We start from the raw sequence: 19,573 nt of genomic DNA on the forward strand, positions 1-19,573 counted from the left end.
GGCCAATAAATCTTTTTTAAAAAAAAAAGATAAAAAAACAACAACAACAACAAAAAAGCTGCCCTCAAAGATATATTTTTTAAGGTACCTAAGTATATGATTGCGAGTGGAAAACTAGGAGTCAGAATCAGGTATTCGCAGCTTCTTCACTTTCACTTGTGTGTAGTATCTACTTTTATCCTCAGCACAAGGATCTCTGTGACCTCTAGGCCATCCTGGTTTACACAGAGCTCCATCTAGGGATATGTTATGTAGTGACACTCTGTTTAAAACATAATGATCATATGCTATGTAGTTTCCTAACACTTGCAGGAACTTGTGGAGTGAAATTAAACGAGAAAACTACAACTCCCAAGAGACACCGCGGCAAGATGTCCGCAAAAGTTGTCCGGTCTCACCCCCTCCCCCAGTCCCTGGGCATGCAGGGCTTTGAGTTTTACTTGAAAACGGACGCAGGAAATGTTGCGCTGAAGACTATGAGCTTCCAAGAAAGCAGGAAAGATTTTCAAAGATAAGGAAACCTCATTGGAAAGGGGCGGGGCCGCTAACGCGGGCGGAAGCTCAGAGCCAGCGTGGACCAATCAGTATTCTGGGGGCGGGCTCTCTGCGGAAAAGTGGGCGTGACTTAGGAGGGAAATCGCCAGAAACCTGGCGGAGGTCGCCGGCCGCGAAAACGCCCTCTGCACTGGGAGAGGTGAGGGGGGTTCCGAAGCCGGGGGCAGAGGGGCTGGAGCGCGTGATACTTGTCCAGTGTCAGGCCTCGGCGGTCCCGGCAGAAGGGGAGGTTAGGGGCCTAGAATCACGGTTCGGGGGAGGATTCCCTTACTCAGGGCGCCGGAATGAGGGTCTGCGGATTGCGCTCCAGGAAAGGGAGGCTGGAGGCCTGGCGTCCGGGGTTGTTGGAGGCCTGGCATCCTGGGTTCCAGGTGACTAAACGCTTGGAGTCTTCATTTTTGCAAATCGGGTGGCGTGCACACTCGCTTGCCCAACCGGATACGGGGTTGGGACATCCTTAGCCAGGGATAGTACTACACGCCTGTAATTCCAGCTTGGAAGGGAGAGAGAGAGTCAGGAGGGTCAGAAATTCAAGGCCAACTTAGGCTACTTAATACACAGCTCAAAAAACCGTAGCAAAACAAGAAAAAAAACTCATTCTCCATTTCCCTTCACAGACCAGCCACGATGCCTACCTCGGTGCCCCGCGGGGCCCCTTTTCTTCTCTTACCACCTCTACTGATGCTGTCTGCTGTGCTGGCAGTGCCTGTGGACCGCGCAGCACCTCCTCAGGAGGACAGCCAGGCCACTGAGACCCCGGTGAGTAGCTCAGCCCTGGTCGCTGGCGTCTTTGCAGTGGTGCTTGCCATCCCCAGGGCCCTGGAGAAAACTCCAAGGATCCCCTGTTTGAAACGCCGGGGCGTGTCGTTCGTTTACCCGCCTTCCTTTGCCATAGTGAGTGGGTGAGACATGCAAGCGACCTTTGAGATGTGGAAATCAAGACTGACCCCAAATGAAAACCTGTGTCACACCCTCATCTAAACTCTCCCCTCTGATCGTTAAGACCCTCTTTAATAAGGAATGAAGAAAACCTGAAAACCACATTTCCCAGTAGCACCGTCAGCAGCTGGATGCTACCACCTAGCAGGGCATTCTTGCTTCACGGACCTCACAAGCAATGTAGTTTAAGTGGGAAAAGGACACGGGAACTGCTGGTTTACTCATTCCAGTATTATTGAGCTCTGTGAAATCTTTGCTCCTAGAGAGTCCAAACTTTCAAACTCCAGGTCCCTGATTTATGGCCTGGTTCTTCCCGTAGCTCTCCCTAGTGATACAAGCTGCTGTTACCTCCTGAGACAGGTTGTTCCCAGCTCCTGTGTAGCGGGGCCTCCTGCCAGGTGTTAGTACTCTACTCTGAAATCTTGAAGCCTGAAAACCATTGTATCAGAGGAAAATAATAGAGCAGACAAGTTGTAAGTCTTTGCAGGTTCCAGGAGGGAGATGGAAGAGAAAACCAGGCTGTTTGAGACATGGAAAGGGTAGAGAGGTTGAGCACTGTGGGTTGTTAAGCAGCTGTGTATCCAGGAGGGGTTCTGCGGAATTGAGAGTGTCCTGAGGGTTGGGATAATCATGTGTACGATTCAGAGAAAGGGAGGGAAGGAAGCGTTATGCTTTTGAAATGAGATATCTGAAAAAGTGGCAGTTTCAGCAGTGAAGAGCAGCCATCAGCTACCCCTAGGGAGGGGCTTCTGGCCTGGAAGTACCTTATCTCATTAAGAAGATGGCCACACCCCCTATCCCTTAGCACATCTTGAGGTGAGTCAGCTCTCTTGGGGAGTGGATTCTTAGTCACGTGACTGAAGGATTAGTCCGAAGGCTCTTAGGAGAGGGGACAGTAATAGTCTATAATGTTTGGGGCTGTTTAGGACAAATCCAGATTGTACTCGGTCGACCAGGAGGAAGTAGCTTCCCTTTAGTGGGCCTCAACACAGCTCTGATGTCTTTGATCTCCTCCTTTTGTGGGGAATTTTCAATGTTCAGGAGGGGCTAATCCTCAGAGACCTTTAAGCCTGCCTGTGCTGTCTAACAAACATCCCCCCAGGAGAGTTGAGACCCTAAAACTGTGGAGGAGGTTATAGTGTTTTTAAGGGTTGAGTTGATCTGACTATTCACAGCTGAAGTGGGGGTTCCACTCACAGTAAGTTTCAGTCCTTGCAGTAGGATCAAAGGGGACAGTTAGATGGAATTAGACTGTCATCTGAAGGTGGCCTAACTGAAAAGGATGGAAGATAAAATTAAGGGGACAGCTTGGGATGGAATAGCCAAAGGTTAATGGGACCACTCCCTAGGCTACAATAGACACAAACCATTTTTACTAAGAAGGTCCCCAGAGATTTCACTCCAAAGCTCTTTGTGCAAAGAATGGAGGTGCCAATGAGACGGCTCGATTGGTCAAAGCCACTGGCTTGCCAGGCCTGCCTGTGTTCAATCCCTGGGACCTGCGTGGGGAAAGAAGAAAACCACCGAGAATTGCCTTGGTCATGGTGTCCGTCCACAGATGTAAAACCCTAAGACAGCAGCAGGCCTGCTTGCTGTTCCACACAGTGTTACCTCCAACCCAGGAACTCACTTTACAGCCGAGAGGTGCAGCAGGGACTGTGGAGGGTGCTGTCTGCTGGCTGGCAGCCAGTTCATGCTCAGCTAACTTCCTTTCAAAGTCCAGGACACCTGCCCAGGGAATGGTGCATCCCATGATGGGCTGGGCCCTTCTGAGTCAGTTAACAATAGAGACAGGCCTCTCAGATCAGCCTGATCTATACGGTTCCTCAATTGAGGCTATGCTAGGCTGTGTCATTTTGACAGTTGAAGTTTACCAGGGTATCCCTGTAGCCTCCTTGGCTCTGACTCCCAAGTTTGGTTATTAAACAACCAGAAGTCAGTTACATCAGACTGGACACAGTGCACATATGGTAGGTTTTTGCTTTCTACAAAACAGATTTAGTTGCGAGAAGCAATTAAAACTCAAATTGGGGGCCAGGCACATCTTTAATCCCAGCACTTGGGAGGCAGAGGCAGGTGGATCTCTTAAATTCAAGGCCAGCTTGGTCTACAGAGCTAGTTCTAGGACATCCAGAACTACACGGAGAACCCTGTCTTGAAGAAAAACAAAACAAAACAAAACAAAACCAACCAACCAAAGCAAACTTAAATTGGGCTGGAGAGATGGCTCTGTGCTTACGAGCACTGACTGTTCTTCCAGAGACCCTGAGTTTGATTACTAGCACTCACAAACTCCACATGGAGAAACCCTGCCTCAAAAAATTAAAAAAAATAAAGAATAAAAGGAGACCATCCAGCCGGGCGTGGTGGCGCACGCCTTTAATGCCAGCACTCGGGAGGCAGAGGCAGGAGGATTTCTGAGTTCAAGGCCAGCCTGGTCTACGAAGTGAGTGCCAGGACAGCCAGGGCTATACAGAGAAACCCTGTCTCGAAAAACCAAAAAAAAAAAAAAAAAAAAAAAAAAAGGAGACCATCCTTTAGAGGAGAGCCGTTAGAAAGAGAAGTCCTGTCTTGGAAGACAGAGTTCCACATCTGTCTTCCTCAGAGTTCCTGTTGCTGTGACAAAACTCCAGGACCAAGAAGCAAGTCGGGGAGGAAAGGGTTTATCTGGCTTACACTTCCACCGCACTGTTCATCACTGTGGGAAGCCAGGACAGGAACTCAAACAGGGCAGGAACCTGGAGGCAGGAGCCGAGGCAGAGGCCATGGAGGGGCGCACTGCTGACTTACAGCTGGATCTCACCGAGGCATTTTCTCGGCTGAGGCTCCTTCCTCTCTGATAACTCTAGCTTGGGTCAAGCTGACACACAAAACCAGCCAGTGCAATGTTCTCAGCCCTCAGGGGGGGCAGGCAGCCCAAGGCTTGCTGGAGAAAAGGAAGGAACTCCATTTGTAGCCAGGAATGCCAGAAGGTGCCACGTGGGTCTTTTGACCCTTCCTCTGCTCCTACATCTTGGTTTTCCATGGTGTTGATGGGACAGGCTGAGCCAGTGGGCCTGGGCTGGAGAGGTAGAGTGCTGCTGTTCTTCCACAGGAAGAGTTCACTGCCCAGCACCCTGACTGGACTGCTGACACCTGCTGTAAGGTCAGCTCCAGGGGGTCTGATGGCCTCTCTGGCCTCCTGGCACCTTCACACTCATGACATACACCAGGCACACACACACAGATAAAATACAAATAACTTTTTTTCCTTTTTGTTTGTTTTTTTGAGACAGGCTTTCTCTGTGTATCCTTGGCTGTCCTAGAACTTGTTCTATAGACGAGGCAGTTGAGACAGGCTTTCTCTGTGTATCCCTGGCTGTCCTAGAACTTATTCTATAGATGAGGCAGGCCTCAAACGCACACTCACAGAGATCTGCCTCTGCCTCCTGAGTGCTGCGATCACTGTGTGAGTGCGCCATCACCACCTGCAAAATAAATCTTTAAAAAAGAAAAGAAAATGGGCCCAATATGTGTCAGTACTGCTGTTGTGGGACCACATGGAGGAACTGGGAGGGACATGTGTCCCCTGGTGTGTGCCCCCTGTGAGGGCAGCATGGGTTACAGAGGGTCAGTCAAGGCCCTCAGAACATAAGTAACAAGTTAATCTTGATTTGACGCCTCAGCAGCCTCGAGTGGCATCTCCACCACATTTAGAGTTAAGGCAACTGCCTGGGGACCCTGGAATTGCATACACGTGTGCACATGTGGTGTGCACATGTGGTGCAAGGGCACATGTGGTACAAGGCAGGGCCAGAGCCTCCATTTCACATGCGTTTGCTTATCTTGTGTGCATATACGGAGGTCAACCAGTATGTGTGGAGGTCAGAGGACAACTTGTAGGAATCACGTCTTCCTCTTTCCTCTTCCACGTCAGTGCCAAGAATCAATGTCAGGTTGTCAGAGTTGGCACTGCCTCCTGAGTGCTGCGATCACTGTGTGAGTGCGCCATCACCCTTCCTTGCTGAGCCAACCTGCTGCCCCAAACAAACACCTTGCATTCTGGTCAGAGATTTGGTTCCCCTCCCATGGTCATGAGCCATAATTAGTGAAAGAACATTAAAAAGAAAGCTCATGTCTTGTCCCATCACTGTCCCTTAGACAGAGAGGCTAAGAGAGGTGTGAGACAGAGGCTTCTTATTCCAGGAAGGCAGGGTACTAAAGGCAGGGGCTAATGGACCTGGGATGAAAGAGAAAGACAAAGCCTAGGGACTCTCCAGTGGGAACCTTGGCAGAGGCCAAAGGAGGCGGGGCTGTGCCCTGTGAGCTACAGGAAGGACCTCACCTGAGTCACGGAGTGTTGCCCCCCCTCAGACAAGCTTAGTGAGTCCCTTCCATGTTGTTAGATGTGTTTCTGTGTAATTGTGGTTTTCTTTTGAGTGCTTTTCCTCTTGTTGATAAAAGTAACTTCTTTATCCTGGGGGTGCTGCAGAGATGATGGCTGCTTTTGAAAAGGACCAGGCTTGGTTCCCAGCACCCACACTGCAGGTCACAACCACCTATAACTCCAGTTCCAGGGGATCTGATGCCTTCTGACCTCTGTGGGTACCAGGCACTCACATACATGTGGGCACAACACTTCTACATGTAAAATAAATCTAAATAAAACAAAACAAAAACCCAGCAGCTGCTGGGAGAAGGGAGATGGAGAAAGGAAGAGAATGTTAACCCCATCACTATTCTTTAATTCCTGTCAGGTACCGTAGGAGGCCAGAGTGGGCATCAGGTCCCCTGGACTGGAGTTACAGGTGGTTGTAAGCCATCTGACGAGAGGCTGGGAACTAAACTCTGGGCCTCTGGGACAGCAGTACATGCTCTGAGCCAGAGTGTGTGTGAGAGACAGGGTCTCTCTGTGTCCTCTGGCTGTCCTGGAACTCACTTTGTGGACCAGCCTGAGCTTTAGGTCACAGAGGTCCTTCTGCCTCTGCCTCCTGAGTGTTGAGATAAAGGTGTGTGTTATCACACCTGGCTGTGTTTTTAACTTTGTGTGTGTGTGTGTGTGTGTGTGTGTGTGTGTGTGTGTGTGCGCATGCATGTGAGTGTAGGCACTTGGGGAAGCCCAGTGAGGGCACCGAGTCTCCTGCACTGGAGTCGCAGGCAGTTGTGAGGGACCTCCTGTGGGTTCCTTGCCAGAGCAGTATGTTCTCTTCATCATCGAGCCGTCTCCCCACCCCAAAAGTTAATGGTTTTAGTGAGAACCCAGAAACCTCAGCCCCAACAGTGAGGGTCTGTCCGCACCTGATACTCTGCGGAGTCCCTGCAGCTGAGGCCCCTCTCCATTCATCTCCAGGCCTGAGGATCTCCACTGCTTTAGTTTGGATTTTTGTGATTGTTTTAAAGGGAAGATCTCACTCTATAGCCCAAAACTGGGCTTGAACTTGAGGCAGTCCTCCTGCCTCAGCCCCCCAATGCTAAGATCATAAGCATGTCCCACCAGACCTGGCTTCTCCTTAGAGTTTTCTTTTTATCTTTGTGGAGGCATGTGTGTTCAGGTTTTTATGCATGTTCATGTGTGTATAGGTGCACATGCATGTCGCACGCACAGAGAGGCCACAAGGGGACCTCTGGTGTCCTTCCTCGGGTGCTTTACTGGGACCTGGGATTCACACAGTAGGTCAAGCTGTGGCTCCAGCGAGCCCCAAGAGACGCACCTGTCCCTGCTCTACAGCTGGCATGGCCAGCAGGCACTGGCACATTCGGCTTTCCTAACAAGATTTAATTTTTACTTTCTTAAACTTTTATTTAAAAGTTATTCGTGTATGTGTGTGTATGTATTTATAGTGTATGTGTGTGTGTGTGTTTCTGTCATGAGTGTGTGTATTTGTGCCATGTGTGTGTAGGTACAGAGGCCAGGAGAGGGCTTCAGGTCCCCTGCAGCCAGCATGATGGTTGTGAGCCACAGGAGTTGGGTGCTGGGCTCTTCATCCTAAGTCTGACTCCAGCTCAGGCCCCCATGCTTATGCAGAGAGCATTTTACCCTTCAACATCTCTTCAGCCCCGCCCCCCTGGGATTTTCATTTCTTATGTGCCATAGAACCTCCCAGGAGGTGGACACAGCAGAAGGTCAAGGGTTGGAGCCTGGACTGGCTGCCTCTGGCTGGCTCTTGAGGACTCAGCCAGTAAATGATGCAGGCCTCCTGTTGTGTGTGGAAGGTGTATCCGCTGCAAGTTGGGAGCTGAGCTGTGGTCCTGGCTGGGGGAAACTTAGAAGATGAGGCAGGTGTTGCCATGCCCTCCCTTGCCCCTCAGGACACGGGCCTGTACTACCACCGGTACCTCCAGGAGGTCATCAACGTGCTAGAGACAGATGGGCACTTCCGGGAGAAGCTGCAGGCTGCCAACGCTGAGGACATTAAGGTGCGCTGGGGTTGGGCTATGAGGGGCTATGCTCGAGGGAGCTTGGGGGGCACAGCTGGGAGGGAGTCTGGGAACTCCTGAAGATGTGTTTAAACATGGACACGAGCTCTCCGCTCTACCATCTATCAGCTATGGGGTGTCCATTTGCTGTGCCTCAGTTTCTCTCCAGTTAAGATGTAGCCATGTTCCCTTCTTGAGTTCTTCTCTGACTCATCTGATTGGCTTCTATTTAGTTATTTTTTTGCTGTGACAAAACCGGCAACAGAAGCAGCTTACGGGAGGCTTGATCCTTGTTCACAGTTCAAAGGCATCATAGACAGAGTTTGCAGCGGGCGGGCCAGGCAGTGGGCTGTGCCGGATCCCCAGTCAGAGATGGATGCCTGCTGATGCTCATCTACCTTCTCCTTTTCATTCAGTTCTGGAGCCCAGCTTCTGGGATAGTGCCGCCAGCACGGAAAGAGGGGCGTCACACCTTAATTAACCCTGTCTAGAAACTCCCTCTTAGAGATGCTCACACGTTTGTCCTCTAGAGAATTCTAGGCCTTGTCAAGCTTACATCCTTCACCATCAGCAGGGATGTGCATGATGGGAGTGGACGCAGGGGCTCAGCATCCCCGATGACAGATCTGGGTTGCAAAAGAAGCTCTCTTGCTGCCTTCAGCCCCTTGGGGCTGATGGGCAGGCAGTGTTGCAGGGGCTTGTACCCAGCAGAGACACTGGTGAGCCCTGGAGTGCTGTGAGCAGTGGAGGCCAGGGTCAGCTCTGATGGTGGAACAGATGAGATTGGGCATGGCCCGAGAAAGCATCAAGCTTAGCACTCGTGTGTGGGTAGGTGGGTGGGTGATGGTGACGCCTGGAGATGCGTCCTAAGGTGGACGTGTTGTCTCTGTTGAGTATGGAAAGACAGGAATTGGCTGAGTGTGGAGGCGCACACGCCTTTAATCCCAGCACTCGAGAGGTAGAGGCAGGCGGATTTCTGAGTTTGAGGCCAGCCTGGTCTACAAAGTGAGTTCCAGGACAGCCAGGGCTACACAGAGAAACCCTGTCTCGAAAAACAAAACAAAACAAAACAGAAAAGGATGGAACTGATTTGAAAGAGGTGTCAGGAGAGCTACTGGCCCTGTGGTGAGAACAGACTTCTGAGTGTGAGCGCTCCCAGTCTGAGGTGAGCAGGGCCTCTCGGCAAAGCTCAGGCTCCCTCCTGCGCATTTGGGCTCCCAGGTGCCAGGGCAGGCCACAAGCAGGAAAGACATGAGCATAATGGAGCTTCAGGAACATTGGAGTTGAGTGGTTTGGGGTGTAGGGTGCACAGTGGGCTGCCCAGCACACCCCCCTCGGTGTCCGCCTGACTGGGGGACCCCCCCCACCTCTGTCCTTGAAGAGTGGAAAGCTGAGCCAAGAGCTGGACTTCGTCAGCCACAATGTCCGAACCAAGCTGGATGAGCTCAAGCGACAGGAGGTGTCGAGGCTGCGGATGCTGCTCAAGGCCAAGATGGATGCAAAGCAGGAGCCCAGTGAGCGCGGGTGGCTGGGGGTGCCCGGGTGGCTGGGGGTGCCCGGGTGGCTGGGAGGCCCGGGTGGCTGGGGGGCCCGGGTGGCTGGGGGTGCCCGGGTGGCTGGGGGTGCCCGGGTGGCTGGGGGGCCCGGGTGGCTGGGGGGCCCGGGTGGCTGGGAGGCCCGGGTGGCTGGGGGTGCCTGGGTGGCTGGGAGGCCCGGGTGGCTGGGGGGGCCCGGGTGGCTGGGGGGGCCTGGGCTCTTGGGGAAGCAGGTGCAAGTTACACAGAATGTTTTTCTTTTCTTTCTGGTACACTTTCTCTCTTTTTTTTTTTTCTTTTTTGGTTTTCTGAGACAGGGTTTCTCTGTGTAGCCCTGGCTGTCCTGGAACTCACTTTGTAGACCAGGCTGGCCTCTAACTCAGAAATCCGCCTGCCTCTGCCTCCTGAGTGCTGGGATTAAAGGCGTGCACCACCACGGCCGGCTCTGGCACACTTTCACATTGACATTATTCTCTCTGCTTCTCCTGCCTTTTTGCTCATTGGGGGAGGGGTGGTGGAGAGTTTGCCTTTCTGAAACAGGGTCTCATACAGTCAGGCTAGTCTCAGACTTACTGTGTAGCCAAAGATGACTTTAGACGCCTGGTCCTTCTGCATCCACCTCTGAGTGCTGGTGTAGGGCCACCACATGTTCCTGCGTCTCCCTTTAAATATCTTTATTACACTACAGTAAGGGCCTGGGAGATGGGCCCCCAAGCCTGGTGACCTGAGTTCGTATCCACATATGCTGGGGAGGAGACAGCCCACTCCATAGAGTTGACCTCTGACCTTCACGTAAACTCTGTATACCTGTACACCCGCGTGAACATGCATGCACACACACATAGACACACACACATAAACCGAGTAACAACAGTGTGCTGCCTAATCACACCGCCAGCCCCTCATGAGTGGACTCTAGGCAGGCACTCCACCGTACTCCCTTTTTTTTATTAGATATTTTCTTTATTTACATTTCAAATGTTACCCCCTTTCCTGGTTTCCCCCCAAAAATCCCGTATCCCTCCCTCTCTCCCCCTGCTCACGAACCCACCCACTTTCCACAGCCCCCTTTTAAAACTCACTCTGTACCCAGACAAGCCTAGAACATACAACCCGTCTCAGCCTACCGAGTAGCTGGATGACAAGCCTGTACCATCCCGACCTACATGGGGCAAGTCCTTATGCCTGGTACTGGAGAAGACCTGTCTCAGCAGATACCATAGCATAACACAAAGCTAGTGAAAACTGCACAATGGCTAAAGGAACCAGCAGCGTAAACGTCTGCCAGCTGTGGTGTGGATAAATAAAATGTGCTCTACCTGCACCATGAAACATTAGTGAGCCCTAAAAACATCATGGAGCCCATGTCATTAGGCTGTAGTGGCCTGGCATGCAGAACAATGGAAATAAACCTGGGAAACGAGATGCTGTCCGAAGCTGGGCCCCAGGCTGTAAAGCACATAGAATGTCCCCAGTGGGCTGGGGAGAGAAAAAGGGCATGATTCTTTTGGGGATGACAGCAGTACCCTAAAAGTCATGGTGATGGAGTTTGTGTGTAACTGTGAACATTCTAAAACACCATCAAATTGTATGCTGTAAATGAGTGGGTTCAGCACTTGGCAAGACGGCGCAGCCTATAAGGCACTCGCTGCCAAGGCTTGGTAGCAGCCTGATGAGAGACACACACACTCACCTCCATTGCTACACAAACCAATCAGGGCTAATCATGGAGCCCGTGTCATTAGGCTGTAGTGGCCTGGCATTGCTGTCATTGTGATTACTGTTAATTTTAGCACCAGAGTCAGTGGCAGGCTCAGGTCCTCAGACATCCTCCAGGCCCATGTGCCATCCTCTTTGCCTGCGTGGCCTCTGTGGCTCTCCTCTCTGCACCCCTGCTCTCAGTTAGGAACTCTGACAGAAAGGCCGTGACGTGATGGGTGTTGGTTTGCCTTTCCCTTACCCAGACTTGCAGGTGGACCACATGAACCTCCTCAAGCAGTTTGAACACCTGGACCCTCAGAACCAGCACACGTTTGAGGCTCGGGACCTAGAGCTGCTGATCCAGACGGTGGGTGAGGGTGGTGAGCCGGCTGAGATGCTCAGCAGGGGAGGACGAGGGAACTGGGTCCTGCCTCCTGTAGAGGGCAGTGGTGCTGGGCTGGGCTAGCTCAGCACATCCCTGCTTTTCTACAGAAAGACTATGGCTAGGGCTATGTGATGGAACCTGTTCTCTGCATTGTAGGGTGCTTAGAGCAGTCCTGGGTTTTATCCACTAATGCCTAAGACTTCCATCTGATGTAACAAGGAAAAACTAGTCTGCAGTTGACAACTGGCCCTTGGTGTACAGCCACCTGGGGAGTGCAACTGCTGCCCCCATAGCAACTGTGTTAGTCCCTTGTTGCTGCAATTATTGTTACTAAGTAGCTTGAGAAAGTATGAATTCATTGTCTTATAAGAGTTGCTCTGAGCCAGTGTCTTGATATGTAGCCCAGGCTGGCTTGGAATTTGCCATACTCAGGATCTGAGAGATGGCTCAGTGGTTAAGAGCACCTGCTGCTCTTCCTGAGGACCCAGGTTCAATTCCCAGCAACCACATGGCAGTTCACATTTATAACTGTAGTTCCAGGGGATCTGACACCTTCACACAAGCATACATGCAGGCAAAACACAAATGCACAGGAAATACAAATTTTTAAAATTATTTTAAAAAATGCTTTTGCCATTCTCCTGCCTCAACCTCCTGAGTGCTGGGATTGTTCTTGGCTGCCCAAGCCATGATGCTTTCTGTATTAAGCCTACTTCACATATCATCCCTGCTCATTCCTGAAATGCTGAGCTCTCGGGGGACTCGAAAAATTCACATCCAAGCCGCTACTTTGGGAAAGCACCCCAGGGTTTGCTGTGGACAGACCCAACCACGGAGACCAAGGAAGTGAGGTCATGCAGGTGTCTAAGGAGAGGGGGAATGTGACCCTCTTGCCTCTCCACAGGCCACCCGAGACCTCGCCCAGTATGACGCTGCACACCATGAAGAGTTCAAACGCTATGAGATGCTCAAAGAACATGAGAGGAGACGCTACCTGGAGTCTCTGGGAGAAGAGCAGCGGAAGGAGGCCGAGAGGAAGCTCCAAGAGCAACAGCGCAGACACCGGGAACACCCCAAAGTCAATGTTCCTGTAAGGACCCTCATGTATGTTTTACCATGTCCAACTCCTAAGCAGAAAATGAGTGCAGATGCAGAACTACAACTCCCAAGAGTCCTTATGGCAAAAAGTCCACCTACCTGAGTGCTGGGAATTGTAGTTCTGGCTTGAGGGAACTAAAGTTTATTGGAAGGGCACCTAGGGCTGTCTACCCTGATACAGTGGCTCTCAGACTCACTGTTCACAAGCCTGCTGTTCTTCTCCACAGGGCAGCCAAGCCCAGTTGAAGGAGGTGTGGGAGGAGTTGGATGGATTGGACCCCAACAGGTTCAACCCCAAGACCTTCTTCATACTGCATGGTAAGGTGGAGGTGGGGGGAGGGGTGTTCCAGACCCAGGCTGATGTGACAGGTTCTGATGGTTCATAGCCTGACTGGCCAAATATCCTGCCCCTCTGTGTTGGTAGGCCTGGGATCTTCCATGGCCAAGTATTTTTCTTCAATATTGTTTTCCTCTGTATTCTAAGGAATGGCCATGTCCTCTAACTGAGCAGGCCAGGCTTGAGGAGGACATAAAAGAACCACAACTCCCAAGAGCCATGGAGACAAAAAATCTTGGTGCCTATGTGAAACTGCCATGGGAGGTAGGGGGAAACTGCCTGGAAAGATGGCTACTCTTCTAGAGGACCCCTGCACTCACACGGTCCTCACAGCTATCTAATTCCAGCTCAGGGGATCCGATGCCCTCTTGACCTCTGAAGGCACTAAGCACACATATGATACACATAATACAAGTAGGCAAAACACCCATACACAATATATATGTGTGGGTGTACACACCCACACATATACACACTTTTAAATAACCCTGCCACTGGGCTGTTGGGTTCGAAGCTTTTAGGCTTGAGAGAATGAAGTCTGTTGGCTGCCATAGTAGCCAGAAGCCTGGGACCTCGAGAGCCCTGCCTGGCAACCTGAGTTTGATGTGTGGAACATACATGACAGAAGGAGAGGACCAAGTCCCATGTTGACCTGTGACCTCTGTGCTTGAGTTGTGTCCCAGGTGCACCCATACCTAGGCTCAGAAATGCATTCAAGTTAAACAAAATATAACTTTTTTTTTTTTTTTTTTTTTTTTGGTTTTTCGAGACAGGGTTTCTCTGTGTAGCCCTGGATGTCCTGGAACTCACTCTGTAGACCAGGCTGGCCTGGAACTCAGAAATTCACCTGCCTCTGCCTCCCAAGTGCTGAGATTAAAGGCATGTGCCACCACGCCCGGCTAACATTTTGGTTTTGTTTTGGGTTTTTGTTTCTGTTTTTGTTGTTGGTTTGATTTGGCTTTGATTTTTTTGAGACAGGGTTTCTCTATGTAGCCCTGGCTGTCCTAGAACTTACTCTGTAAGCCAGGCTGGCCTTGAACTCACAGAGATCTGTCTGTCTCTGCCTCCTGGTTACTGGAATTAAATAAAGGTGTGTGCCACTACACCCATGTTGTAAGGTTTTTTCAGATTTAGGGAATACAGAAATGGTTCCGTTGGTTAAGCACTTGCCTTACAAGTTCAAAGAACCGGGTTCAGACCCTCAGAACCCAGGTAAACCAGGCAAGGTAGTGACTCCCTATACTCCCAGTGACGGTGAAGCCAAGGGCAGGGACAGGCGGGTCCCTCAAAGCTCATAGGCCAGCTAGCTGGCCCCACTTCCTGCAGTTCCAGAGAGACCCTCTCTGGAAGAAAACAAGGACAGGGACGTGTGAGGTCTTCTGACCACTGAGCTGTGCTGTGCATGCTTGCATCACACCCACACAAGTGCACACGCAGCACACACACCCAGCAGCTCACAAGCACCTATATATAACTCACTAGCTGCAAGGGATCCCGTGCCTCTGGCCCTGAAGGTACCACACTTCTATGCACACACCTATGTGCAGACGCATGCACATAATCTAAATTTTTTATTTAAAAAAAATACTATTATTGTAAAACTGGAACCTTGAGCCATGTACAGTGAAGCCCGTGGAGCACCCGAGCGACCCAGGTCCCAGGGAGAGACTTAGGAATTCACCCTCACCCACACGGAGGCTGCCCTGAGCTGCGTGAGACCCAGCCTCAAAAGCATCCTAGTGCACACCTTTAATCCCAGCACTCGGGAGGCAGAAGCAGGCAGATCTATGAGTTCCAGGTCAGCCTGGTCTATAGAACAAGTTCTAAGACAACCAGGGATACACAGAGAAAACCCTGTCTGAAAAAGTTTAATAATAATAATACATCTAGACCCTGTACTCCCAGGCAGCTCCTCGTTCAGCCCTCATCTCAACCCCTCTATTCATATTGACACCTGCCATTGTGCTTCCTGTCTGTGATTTTGGCTCCAGGTCCCCTAGGTAAACACAGTCTATGCCACTGAAGTTAATGCCACTGCAACTTTAGTCCCCCCATGTGACCAGTGGCCGCTCAGTTGGAAGGTGTAGTCCCAGAGAGGACACACATGGGAAAAGGGAGGGTAAAGGGAGGTGACACAGCTGTGTGGTGCAGTCGTGGCCCGCACAAGGCCCCCGTGCAGTCTTCAGTGCCATTGAGAAGATAGGGAGTTGCAGACTGATGGGCAGAGCCTGCTGCCCCGCGGGCAAGAGAAGCAGGCACGGGAGAGTGCTCCCCGGGCTTCCGGGGCTGTGGCACACAGAGAAGATTAGGAGCAGACCGTCACCTTGAAGGGTTGACAAAATCTCTGGACTGTTCCAGACAGGCAGGCAAAGGCCAGACCTAAGAGCCTTGTGAGTGGCCAGAAATGCTGGTGGCTGGTTTGTAGGGAGGGGACTGAAGTGGGTCTAAGTCTGGCATGGCCTTGAGGGTCACTCGGGCAGGCAAGGACTATCTATCCCGTGATGCACGGGCCTCCCTAGTCACTGGAGTTGATTTGGACCTGGTTCTCAGAGGGCAGAGGTCACAAGGCCCCTGGATTCCATTCTTGGGTCCCTGTTTGCTAAAGAATGGTTTTCGTTTGTTGGTGTTTTGTTGTTTGTGGTTTTGGTTTTGTGTTTAAGACATGGATTCTATGTAGCCCTGGCTCTCCTGAAACTCACTCTGTAGACCAGGCTAGCCTGAAACTCAAGATTTCTGCCTGGCTGTAACTCAGAGAGGCTGAGATTAAAGGGGTATGCCACCACATCCAGCCAGAATGCATGCTGATAAGAACAGTTCCTGCTGGCCTACAGGCCATGGCCACCATTGTCCTCTGCTGAGAAACCTCACACCCACCCACGATCCCTTATCTAGCTTCTCCCTTAGGGACCAGACTCATGCAGCCCTGTCGCTAACATATCTCTTCTCATCCCTAGACATCAACAGTGATGGTGTCTTAGATGAGCAAGAACTGGAAGCTCTCTTTACCAAGGAGGTGAGTGTAATGGAAGCTTTGTGAGCGAGACATACTTCAGCCTCTTATGGCTCTTAACGCCCTAACCTATGCTCTGCTTTCCTGTCAGTGAGGGTGCAGGAAAAACTGTAAGTCCCAGCAGCCCCTAGAGACAAAGAAGCCATGAATAGTGAAGCAGGCACCACTGGTCCTCTGAGAGGGGGGGTATGTCCACCAAGAGTGGCGGTGTTCTGAGCCCCTCAGCGTGTCAGCTTCTCCCTTCACCCTACAGCTGGAGAAGGTGTATGACCCGAAGAATGAGGAGGATGACATGAGAGAGATGGAGGAAGAACGGCTTCGCATGCGGGAGCACGTGATGAAGAATGTGAGAGATGCCATGCGGAGGGTGGGCAGTGGACGGCAGGCTCAGCACAGTCGCTAACCTTGGTCTGGCTCCCCAGGTGGACACCAACCAGGACCGGCTTGTGACCCTGGAGGAGTTCCTGGCATCCACCCAGAGGAAGGAGTTTGGGGACACTGGGGAGGGGTGGAAGGTGAGGACATGGGAAACCCTCAGACCTTAGTGTCTCCCAGGTCCAGCCTTTCCTTTGGCACCTCTGGCTATCTCCTGCCCTTCCTTCTGGCTCCGAATTCTGCCATTCCCTATCTAGACCCCTGTTCTTCCTTCTGTAGTCTTTAGCAAACACTCTGTTTCCAGTCAGGTAGCACACACATGCACCCCAGCCTCTGCCCCTCTCCCGCTCAGTGAGGCTGAGCTTGCCCTAACTGATTGCCTGACCCTGTCCTGTGCCCTGCAGACAGTGGAAATGTCCCCAGCCTACACAGAGGAGGAGCTGAAGCGTTTTGAAGAGGAGCTGGCTGCCCGGGAAGCTGAGCTGAATGCCAGGGCCCAGCGCCTCAGCCAGGAGACAGAGGCCCTGGGGCGCTCCCAGGACCGCCTGGAGGCACAGAAGAGAGAGCTGCAGCAGGTGACCAGTGGGGGAATTTGGGCCCATTCTCTGGCTCTCTTAGAACCCTTTTTTTTTATCCAAATGGGTATCTTCAGGGTGGGATGGCCTGTAGCTGCCATGTTAGGAATCTTAGATACATGCAGGTGATAGCTGCCGTCATTAAAGGGGCAGAAGATTTTCCATGCCTGACTGTGCCACGGCAGCCATTTTACATGAGGCGGTGAGGGGAGCCTAGGGTTCAGTGTGGGAGCACCTGAGCCAGGACAGGAGACAATGGGATCCCAGCTCAGTGACGAGGAGCCAAGGCCAAGGGGAAGAAAAGGGACTGTGGCTGCTTCCTGCGGCCATAACCTCCTGTCTGTGCGGCTGCCTCCTGCAGGCTGTGCTGCAGATGGAGCAGAGGAAGCAGCAACTGCAAGAACAGAGCGCTCCGCCTTCCAAACCCGACGGGCAGCTGCAGTTCCGTGCAGACACAGGTACGGCTCTGTGCCCTGGACACTGGGTCTGAAGGAGGAAGACCAGGTCCCAGGCCCCTAAGACAGAAGCAGGGGATTCGTGACTGAGTCTCAGTCTGAGGGAGGAGGCCTGAGAATCCTGTTTCCCGTGTTGAGGAAATTTATCTAACATCATTCTCCTGTTTCCTCTGCAGATGACGCTCCTGTCCCAGCTCCAGCAGGTGACCAGAAAGATGTGCCTGCTTCTGAGAAGAAGGTCCCAGAGCAGCCCCCTGAGCTGCCACAGCTGGATTCCCAGCATTTATAACCCCTCGGAGACCCCAGCCCTCAGGTTCCCACAGACAGTGTGGAAGCCGGATGAAGTGGCCTTGCAGCCTCCCTGGGGACCAACGCCCTCATGGCCTCCTGGGAGCAGAACAGGGGCTACCCTGTTCCTCAGATAGCTTCTGCCTGTCTGCCAGTCTCTGCTCTCAGCCTCTGGGTCCCCCTCCCTCCGTCCCTCCCTTCCTCCCTCCCCTGTCAGGGATTAACTGCAGGAGCTGAAGTTGCCGGAGAGCTCGCTCACCTCACCTGGAGTGCACACTCCAGGCCTGCCCTCCTGCCTGCTTTGCTCTTCTCTGTTCCAGGCTCAGCCTCTCTGCTTCCTGTACCTAGTGTCACTGGGTCACAGGACCTTGGCTTAGTCTCTCTGACTCTTTGCCTTCTGTGGAGCCAATGATCTCAATTCCTTTTGGTGGCTAGAGGCCACCAGGATGTGGGGTGTCCTTCAAGTAGCTATCAGCTCTGCCTGGGACTCCTGGCCTCCACCACCACCCCACCAGCCTACCCTAACTCCCAGGCTCAATATCTACCCCATGGCCCCAGAAGGTACCCAGATATGGCTACACCCCTAGCTGAGGTCCAGCCCTGCTCAGGGCTCCTGAAAATTGGTTCACCAACTTCCCTGGCTTCAGGCCACACTGCTGTGTCCTGCTCTGTGCCCCAGTTCCATCCAAATATAGCCCGGCACAAATAAACATTAGCATATCTGTGTGAATATCCTGCCCTCTTGCAAGCCCTGCCTGCACGCACGCCACCTGCTCGCCTCCCTGGCATCCTAGGGCACGTGACTTTCCCTGCCAGGAGGCTTGCCAGGCGGCTTTCTGTGTGCTCTTGCCACAAGGGCCTCGCTGCTTCATTTTTGCCATGGGAACAAAAAACCTAAACCTGAGCTTGAAAAAAGTTTACTATCTTAAATAATTAAAAATATATATTATTAAGGGTCTGTGGCTCAGTTGGCATAACGTGTGCCTAGCATGACTGAGGCCCTGTATCCCACAGGCCACGTAACTGGGGTACAGGGATAAATGCCCATAATCCTAGAGCTTGGGAGGTAGAGGCAGGAAGAGCAGGAGTGCATTGTCATCTTAGGCTGTATTATAAGTTCAAAGCCAACCTAGACTATACGAAGCCCTGTGCCCAAAGACGACAACAAACAGACCAAACACCAGGCAGGGAAGCAGAGAGATGTGGGTGGGTCCTTTGAGTTCAAGCCAGACAAAACTACATAGTGAGATCCTGTCTTAAAACAAGGGACCATGGAAATGGCTCGGTTGGAAAAGTGCTTGTGCAAGCATGAAGAGCTCAGTTTGGATTCTTTGTCACCCATGTATAAACCCCTATGACCCCAGCAACGGGGAGCAGAAGCAGGCAACACCCCGGGATCACTGGGCCACGCCCTAAGCAACTCAAGCCTCAACTACAGGTTCTTTCTCAAACATGTGTTCTGTCCTGCACAGTGTGTGCAGCACAACAGCGCCAGGATTATAAGAAATGTCCCAGTCTCCTATCTACTGGGTCAGTTACTGGGACATAACTCCGTGATCTCACATAGCTGTGACAACTCCAGATGTCACATCTGCACCAACATCCAGACTTTGTCAGTGGGAGACTGCTCCCCAAAGCACATGCCCACGTAGCTTCCTGCTCATGTCCCATTGGTCTTGAGGCCTCCCGAGGCCATGAGAACACCAGGATGGCAGCTACCTGTGGTGCTTTATCCTCATCTTGGATTGGGACAGTCTCTGAAGAAATTAGGCCTTCATTTAAATAAGGGCACAAACAGCTGCACCCAGACCAAGTCCCACCACATCATGATGTCACAGGAGCTATGCAGCCCTTAGCTTCCACTCCATATTATCTCAAAGCTCCCAAGATCACCTGAAGCTGTGGTTTCGCAGAAAGAAGTAAT

At 51.9% G+C, this 19,573-nt stretch overlaps 2 protein-coding genes across 2 annotated transcripts in view; one reads left to right on the forward strand and one right to left on the reverse strand.

The window, feature by feature from the left end:
* Positions 1-19,573, reverse strand: part of Tulp2 (TUB like protein 2) — a 38,209-nt gene that overhangs the window by 12,677 nt on the left and 5,959 nt on the right. The window lies entirely within an intron of this gene.
* Positions 588-18,379, forward strand: Nucb1 (nucleobindin 1). Its single transcript, XM_021168043.3, has 13 exons — positions 588-694; positions 1,173-1,314; positions 7,783-7,890; positions 9,272-9,404; positions 11,390-11,493; positions 12,416-12,601; positions 12,837-12,927; positions 15,901-15,959; positions 16,210-16,302; positions 16,379-16,471; positions 16,736-16,906; positions 17,268-17,364; positions 17,538-18,379. The coding sequence occupies exons 2-13, from the start codon at positions 1,183-1,185 to the stop codon at positions 17,648-17,650; spliced, it is 1,380 nt and encodes a 459-aa protein (XP_021023702.1). The 5' UTR covers positions 588-694; positions 1,173-1,182; the 3' UTR covers positions 17,651-18,379.

This window comes from Mus caroli, unplaced genomic scaffold (assembly GCF_978045245.1).
Source record: "Mus caroli unplaced genomic scaffold, Mus_caroli_1 scaffold_8, whole genome shotgun sequence".
Classification (NCBI taxonomy): domain Eukaryota; kingdom Metazoa; phylum Chordata; class Mammalia; order Rodentia; family Muridae; genus Mus; species Mus caroli.

Coding starts and splice junctions, on each gene's coding strand:
- Nucb1 (XM_021168043.3), top strand. CDS start 1,183: ATGCCTACCTCGGTGCCCCGCGGGGCCCCTTTTCTTCTCTTACCACCT. Junction 9,405..11,389: donor GGATGCAAAGCAGGAGCCCA/GTGAGCGCGGGT, acceptor TCCCTTACCCAG/ACTTGCAGGTGGACCACATG. Junction 12,928..15,900: donor GACCTTCTTCATACTGCATG/GTAAGGTGGAGG, acceptor TCTCATCCCTAG/ACATCAACAGTGATGGTGTC.